The sequence below is a fragment of the Chrysochloris asiatica genome, unplaced genomic scaffold, assembly GCF_000296735.1.
Source record: "Chrysochloris asiatica unplaced genomic scaffold, ChrAsi1.0 scaffold00061, whole genome shotgun sequence".
NCBI lineage: Eukaryota > Metazoa > Chordata > Mammalia > Afrosoricida > Chrysochloridae > Chrysochloris > Chrysochloris asiatica.
The window spans coordinates 3,871,080-3,879,678 of NW_006408579.1; the positions used below are offsets into that span (position 1 = coordinate 3,871,080).

Here is an 8,599-nt window from a genome sequence, read left to right on the forward strand (position 1 = left end):
TTTCCATATTATTCTTCTGAATTCCTTCTCAGGCAAATCCAAAACCTGCTTTTCCTCTTCTGGGGAGCCTTTGTCTGCCTCCTGCTCATTTGTCTCAGTTACTCTTTTCTGTTTTTGGACATGTTTTGAGATCTTTTGTTGTGTTTTGTTTGTCATTTTCAGTAGTTATGTGGGTTTTTAAATGCTTAAATGGAGGTTTGTTGTTGTGTTATTGATTATTAGGTGCCTGCTGGTGGATATAATCAGGAGATAGGCTTCCCTTTTCGCATGTAGTGCTTAACAGCTGTTATTGGCTCTTGTCTTAATGGTGGAATACTATGGGGTATGCTTGTATCTTAGCTATATGGCCATGATTGCTGTCTCTTCTTGGGTAATATAGGGAGAAAAAGCTCTCACCTCCAGGAAAAATGTGTTATCAAAAAGCCCAAAAGTAGAAGCAATATAAAAGCAGAGACAAAAACCACCACTTTGAAACAAAAATAAAAGTGTGGCCGACTGTCCAGTCGCCTTGCTACACAGGCAGTGTGTTTGCACCGTAGAAGCCTCCAGCAGTGGGTGGGGGTGTCTGCTTGCTCAGACACTTCCTCTTGTCACCACCATAGAGGTTCACAGATAGATATTGAGAAATTAATGGGAGAAAGATTGTCTACTATTTGTGTCTCTGAAAGTCAGTTAGGTATCTACGTGTGCACAACATAATTCTCGAGATAGTTGCGTCCTTTTATGTGGGGGTTTTACAGATTGCTCATATGGTTTGTCTGTCAGGCCTGATGGGCCTGCTTCTTTCTTGCTAGATAGGCCAGAGTAAAGGGTCCTGAACAGGTTAATTTTAGGGCTGCGACCCTAAGGCTGATGTCATAAGCAGCTGCCAAGCTCTTTCTCTTTGTGTCGTGGGACACTGTGGGGTCAACACTGGACTTTTTTTGGGGGAGTTCGTGCACCCACCCACCTGAAGGCATCTGGGCTGGGCAAAGAAGGTGTGACAGGGAAGAGGAGGAAAGTATGTGTAGAATCCTCTTCACCTCCTTTTGCAAATGTCATTGCACTGCTTTTATCATAGGTTTCCTGTGCTGTTCTCTCTATAGCTTCATCCTCTGACCTTCACCCAGGCGGGGTGGCTACAGAGGGAGTCACTTCTCGAGTGATTCCTTAGTCACAGTACTTTCCTTTATACTGTGATTTTTCCACTTGCGCGCATGTGGGAAACTGACACCCTGGAACGTATGCTGGATCCAGAGCTCTGGTGGTGTTCCATGAGGGCAGCTTCTCTGGGTTTTCAATCCTTCCCCACAGAGCCTTTCTTAATTGGCTGTCTCTGCCGCAGCCCAAACTGGAACTCCGGGACTTGAGTTTTAATACAAGGCAAAGCTGAACAACTTGGTCACCCTGTGCTAAAAATGTCCTCTAATCATTTTTGAAGAATTAACTATTTCCTACAACCCATCACTTGATTTACTAGCATATCTCTCAATGAATTTCTACATGGGCTGTTTTCCTATTTACAGCACACAGAATGAAAGAAAAACCCATTTGTTGTTTTACATATGTTGGAAGAAGCATTCTTAGAGATATTTAATATATTCTTCTCCACTCTTAAAGACTGAGAAGTTGAGGGGATATCTTGACCATTTTCTCAAAAAGAGAGCAAATGAATGCCAAGCAGGCTGTCCAGGATACTGTTCGTGCTTTCATGAGTGCATGGTCTCTCTATAGGATTTTGTTCTTCATATATATATTAAAGTTAGCCTGAAGAATAAGAGGACAGGAAGCTGGGATGAACCTCAAATAAATCCTAATGACAGATTTCCTTTCTTTTTGTAATTTTTTTCAGAGAGGATGATCTTCCACCTAAATGTTCTTCTGCCAAAGCATTTCATACAGAGATATCCTCCTCAGAAAACAACACATTGACCTCTTCCAATACCTACAACAGTCGGTACTGGAGCAACAATCCAAAAGTTCATAGAAACACAGAATCTTTCACCCACTTCAGTGACTTGCGCCAGTCTTTCTCTCTGCACTCAGGCAATGCCAATATACCATCCATCTATGCCAATGGGAACCATCTGACGCCAGCTCCACATAAGACTCTGGTAGTGACAGCTAACAAAGGCTCATCACCACAGGTTGTGTCCAGGAGCAATGGTTCTGTCAGCAGGAAGCCTCGACCTCAGCAAACACACTCCTCCACTGTCAGCCAAGCAACACTGGAGAGAATTGGTGCTGTGCCTGTTATGGTGCCAGCCCAAAGTCGGGCTGGGTCCCTGGTATAGGACAGGAGGGGAGATAGGATTCAGGAAAGAATAAATGGAATGCACCATACACAGTGGGCTGGGCTTGGGTGAGTGCTGGGAAAGAAACACTTTCCTTATCATTGTATTAGTACCAAGCACAAGAAGAAACAATGGTACCTGGTCACTTAGGTTTTCAGAAGGGCCTAGACTGCTCCAACTTGAAGACTTCTTTTCCCACCATATATTTCCTGGGATGCTGTTCAAAAAGCTGGATCTCAAAAATGTGCCAAGCCAAGGACAAACAGGATAACACTTAATACCCAAACTGTAGTCCCTATGGGCTTGTTCTTCAGTCCATGCCTAACTTCATGGTTTGGTTTTGTTTTCACTTTGAAGAGACTAGAAGTGCCAGATAAAGTTTAAACAATGAAATGATTTTATAAAGGTCTGTAGAGAATATAATGAGCAAGCATGTAATATGTTCTGTATCTCCCCACTCCCTCATTATGGAGAGGGCATAATGCAAAACCAGTTCACACTGGCTCCCGCAAGGCTGGCTCTTGTATCAAAGAATCAAAACATTTTACATTTTTTAAAAAAAGCAGTAAGAAATGGGGAAAAGCAAAGGAAACTTCTTTGGTATGTCCTTTCATATTTATTTATTTATCTCTTGCTGAACCATGCATTTCACATTTGGAATATTGCTGTATTGACAGATTCTTTCCTGTCTACCCTTTTCTAGGATCTGTTAAAGGTCTATGACAATTGCTGTTCATTATTTCCTGGAAAACTAATCTTTTTAAGACCGCTTTTTTTGGGGGGAAGGGGGCGGGATGGGTACTAGGGAAAAAGCAACTGTTGTTCAGTGACCTCCACGGAAGCCCATCACAGAATCACAGAAGAGCAAGGTTGCAATTTGTGGGGGTAACACAGACCAGGAAGGCAGGTCTAAAGGCATGGAGCTTTCCTGGGGAGTCTCTCAGAACAGGGTTGGTTGCTGAGGACTCCTTGTTATCACATTGGGTTACTGTTAATGAGGGCAGCACTGGCTGCCTCCAGGCTGAGGTAGATAAACTTGCCCTTTGTTTGATAAGTAGAGAGGTTCATAGATTGTTACAGAAAAGACAAGAGTTGTTTTGTTTTTCTTTTTTCAAACTATTTTTGCAAAAGCATTAAGACCAAGACAAAATAAGTGTCTTCAGGTGTGCCCCCAGGAGTGTCTGCCCTGTGTCTGTGACAGCTCAGGATTGCATTTTTGCACAACAAGGCTTTTCCCAAATGCATCTCACAACTCTGTAGAAAGACTCCATTTGTGATTAATGACCCAGCTCAGCTGGCCTCACAGTTCATCAGATTACTTACCGGGTTCCCCACTATGTTTATGCTGTGTAGATCTGGCCATACTTTCAATGGTAACTGTTTAGCCTTAATCACACTTTTAAGCAACCCACAAATTATTTCTTCCTGGACTTGTTTCCTCTGTGTTTTTTTTAATACCAACCCCATGATTCATTAAGAAAATCTTTTCTTTCCCAGATGTGTATTTTCTCTCTCTCTCCCCCTCCATGCTAAGTGTCCTTTTTTCCCTGCAAGCATAGTCATCCGAAGGAATGGTCTCTGGATTTTCAGACTTATTTGAATAGATGGAAACCAACAGCTGCTGCATACAGCATTTTCCTAAGAAGACCAAGCTCAGAACCTAACTATTGCAACCACTCCATTATTGCTAAACGGCGCAATTTATGCTACTATTACTTTTTGTCCATATTTGATGGTTCTTGACTTTGTAAAAATTTAAATAAATGAATGTCTATACTTTTTATAACAAAATGTGAAAATACCATGGCCCAGAAAAGATGGTACTATCAGATGTTGTTTAGAAAGCATTTATCTTGTAATTTCTTTATTCTTTCTAATTCCTTAAATTCAATAAAAGTTTATTCATATAAAAACAAGTTGTCATTAATTATTGTAATACTACTGGATATATGATTTTCCATTTGGTGTTTCTTTTAATCTGGTATGAAATTTTCATGTTGTTAAATAGTATTCCTAATCATTTTAATGACCATATATATAGTCTAACCCTAGTGGTATAGTGGTTTGAACATTTGGCAGGTAACTGCCAGGTCAGTAGCTGGAACCCACCAGATGTTTTATGGGAGAAACATGAGGCTGTCTGTTCCCATAAAGACTGACAGCCTTTGAATAACCCTGTGGAGCAGTCCTCTGTCCTATAGCTTGCTATGAGTCACAGTCCACTTGATGGCAATGAGGGGTTTTTTTTCTGTATGGTACTCCAAAATTTACTTTATCTTCTCTTATTGTTAAAAATTTAAGTTGATTTTAATACTCAAAAGATATGTTGCTGAAAACGTGCTGAAACTCTTCATGCATTAAACTGTTTTCATAAAAGGGGGCTTCAAAAAGCCATGGGGAAAAATCCATTTTCCATGAACTTAAAGCCGCCTCATATTTTCCCTAGTCTGAAAGAACATGAAGTCCGGGTCCAGGTCTGCTGTTTTCACTGCTGTATCTCTGTTACCTAGCACAGTACTTGGTGTGAATGTGGAATAGATCCGTGACTGATGCATCTTGATTTGAAATTGCCAGATCAAGTTTTGAGTGATACTAATAGCTCTTAATGTATATTGGATCATTTAAAAAAAGTGTTTTAATTAGAGATAATCATATATTTGGATGCAGTTGAAAAAAACAATTCAGAGCTCTGGTGTACTCTTCTTATAGTTTCCCCTAATGTTAATGCTTTGTGTAACTATTGTGCAAAATTGCATTTAGACTTGGATGCCTTCCATTGACCTTATTGCAGTTTCACCCGTTAACGTGTATTTGTGTGTGTGTGTAAGAATTTAATTGTATGTAATTTTATCATTTGCTTAGACTTTTGTGACTACTGAAACAGCTAACATTTAGGATTCTTTGTGCTACCTTTCTATCGCCAAGCTGCTTCCCTCCCATCCTACCCCTAGTCCCTAACCATTGGCAATAACTAATAGATTTCTAAAATATTCTCATTTCAAGGCTGCTATACAAATGGAATCATGCAGTAAATGACCTTTCAGCGTTGTTTCTTTGTTTCTCAGCATAATTCTCTTGAGAACCAAGTTGTTGCATGATCAATAATAGTTCATTCCGTTTTATTGCTGAATAGTAGTAGTCCATGGATATAGCAGTTGTTTAAGCATGCACTCATTAAAGAACATGTAGGTTGTTTACAGTTTGGGGCTATTAGGACTAAAGCTGCTATGAGCATCGGTGTACAGATTTGTATGAACATAAGTCTTCATTTATTGGGAAAAATTTATAGGAAATCAACTTTCTGGGTCATATGGTAAGTACATGTTTATGTTTGTAAGAAATTGGTATACGCTTTTCCAGAATGGCTGTACAGTTTCTGTTTCCGCCAGCAATGGTTGATGATCCAGTTTCTGTGCATCTCTGCTAGCATTTGTTATCACTATTTTCAGCAATTCTTGTGACTCTGTAATGCTTCCTCACTGTGGTTTTAATTTGCTTTTCCCTAATACCTAATGATAAGGAGCCCTGGCAGCATAGTGAATTATGAACTGGGCTGCTAACTGCAAGGTCAGTAGTTCAAATCTGCCAGTCACTTCAAGGAAGAAAGATGAAGCTTTCTGCTTTTATAAAGATTTGCAGCCTCAGAAATCCTATACAGGCATGCTATCAGTTGAAACCAACTCAGCGGCACACCCCACCACCAATAGTTAATGATAGTGAACATCCTTCCATTCATTTATTTGACATAGTGTATATCCTCTTCAGGAAATATTTGTTCATGGCGTTTGCCTATTTTCTAGACGATTCTTTTTAAAATTTTTTTTTAATTAATTGTTGAATGCTAAGAGTTCTTTATAAATCTTAGACATTAGTTCTCTGTTGAATGTTGTTTACAAATGTTTTCTCCCTCTATGTAGCTTGCCTTTTCATCTTCTTCACAAGATCTTTTACAGAGCAATTTCCTTTTGAAGTTTTAAGAGGTCCATTTTATAAATTTTCCCTTTTATGGAATGTGCTTTTGGTTTCAAATCTAAACTCTTCATTTAGATCATCTTATGTTTGCTTGCTTGTTTGTGTTTCTGTAAAAGTTTTATAATTTTACCTTTTATTTTTAAGTTTGCGTTCATTTAAAGTTAATTTTTGTTTTTTTGTTTTTCCACTTACATATGTCTGATTGTCCCAGCACATTTGTTGACAACTATGTTCTCACATCTTAAGTTTGTTATTGAATGTAGTGTTTGCAAATATTTTCTCCATTTGTAGTTTGCCTTATTATTTTAATAGTAATTGTAGATTCACATCATCTACACTACCGTAATAGATGAGTAGAAGTGTGCCTCAACTAAACAGTCTATCCTTCTTCAAATACATTTTTTGTGGCTTTATTTAAGAAATCATATTTTTGTGCATTTCTTTGTGAGTTCTCTATCTTTTCCATTGACAGTGCATCTGTTGCTCAGTCCTAATTACTGAGTCTATATAATAGTTACTCAGTATTGACTACAGTGATTCCTGACACTTTATTTTACAAAGTTGTTATACTCTAGGGCCTTTGTCTTTTCATATAAGTTTTAGAATATGTTTTCCTATGTCTCCAAAACACCTTATAATTTTAGGAATATTTGCATTGAACCTACAGCTCAATTTGGGAAGAACTTTCTTTACAATTCCAAATTTTTTAACCCATGAACATGGTATTTCTTTCCATTTATTTAGATTTTCAGGATACTAAAGATGCTGATCCTGTATCAATTTTGCTAGATTTATACCTAGTACTTTTTTTCCCCCGAGCAATTGTAAATGGTATTGCATTTCTACATGTTTGTTGTTAGTAAATAGAAATGTGATTGAATTTTACATGTTGATCTTATACATTGCAACCTTGGTGAACTCACTCCAGACATTTTTGTTTCTTTGTTTTTAGATTCCCTGAGAATTTAAAAACAAAATCATGCCATCCAAAAAAGGGACCGTTTTATTTATTTTTCTTGGTTTATTTCAATGGCTAGAACAATACTATGTTGATTAAGAGTGACGAGAGTAGGCATCCTTGCTTTTTTCCCAATCTTAAGAGGAAACTATTCAGTTTGACCATTAAGCATGATGTTTGCTGTGCATTTTTTTTTTAAAAGATGTTCTTCATTGATTGAGGAAATTCCCCTCTATTACTAGTTAACTAAGAGTTTTTGCTTTTTGTAATTACAAGTGGGTTTTGGATTTCACCAAATGCAGTTTCTGTATCATTTAATACAATCATGATTTTTCTTATGAATGAAATGCTCAGTTAACACGGATTGATTTCCAAATGTTGCACAACTTTTTATATATATGTGGAATATATCCCCCTTGGAGTATATCCCAATTTTATACATGGTTGGATTTAATATGCTCGTATTTAATTGAGGGTTTTTATGTTTAAATTTTTGAGAGATATATTTTGTTCTGTAAGTTTTAATTTCTTATTTTTCTGGTTTGGGGGCCAGGGTAATGCTTATCTTTATGAAATGAGTTTAGAAGTGTTCCTTCCTGTTCTGTTTTCTGGAAGAGAGTATGTAAAATTGATGTTCATCCTTGTTGACTCTGAATGGAGATGAAAGCTCAGCTTCCTGGTGGGCTTCCCTGACCATAGGAGAGGGGGAGCATGAAGCATAGTTGTTACTTGCACTTGTACTACTTCCTTAAGCCTTGTGGCTCTTGAGTGGGATTGGAGGCTCAGTTCATCCTGGACCCTGCTGATTCTACCCTGTGGCTCCTGAGTGGGATTGGAGGCTCAGTTCATCCTGGACCTTGCTGATACTACCCTGGCAGGGGCATTACAATTTGCGCTGCTTCCTCTGGCAGAGGAATGAAGATCAGCTCCCTAGTCAGCTTCATTAATAACCACCTCACAAGACAATGAGCATTGCCTGCACCTGCCAGTCAGAGATGGAATGCTAGCTCCACACTTGGCCTTACTGGCACCAGTGTTGTTGTTGTTAGATGCCATTGAGTGGTACTAACTCATAGCAACCCTATGCACAGCAGAATGAAACACTGCCTGATCCTGGGCCAGCTCACTACCGTTGCCATGCTTGAGTCCATTGATGCTGACACTTGGCCAATCCATCTCATTGGGGGGTCTCCCTCTTTTTCTCTGACCCTCCACCTTACCAAACATGATATCCTTCTCCAGCGACTGCTCCCTTCTGACAACATGACTGAAGTATGAGAGACAAAGTTTGGCCATCCTGGCCTCCAAGGAGCACTCTGGCTGCACTTCTTCCAAAATGGATCTATTGGTTCTTTTGGCAGTCCATGGCACTTTCAATATTTTCCTCCAACATCAT

At 38.9% G+C, this 8,599-nt stretch overlaps 1 protein-coding gene across 1 annotated transcript in view; it reads left to right on the forward strand.

Annotated features, from left to right (window-relative positions):
- The window catches only part of IGSF11 (immunoglobulin superfamily, member 11), a 60,095-nt gene extending 57,437 nt beyond the window's left edge, over nucleotides 1–2,658 (forward strand). The window contains exon 7 of the mRNA XM_006864159.1: nucleotides 1,832–2,658. Coding sequence (XP_006864221.1) covers nucleotides 1,832–2,273 — 442 coding nt within the window. The 3' untranslated portion in view covers nucleotides 2,274–2,658. The remainder of the gene's footprint in view (nucleotides 1–1,831) is intronic.
- Nucleotides 2,659–8,599: the final 5,941 nt, after the last annotated feature.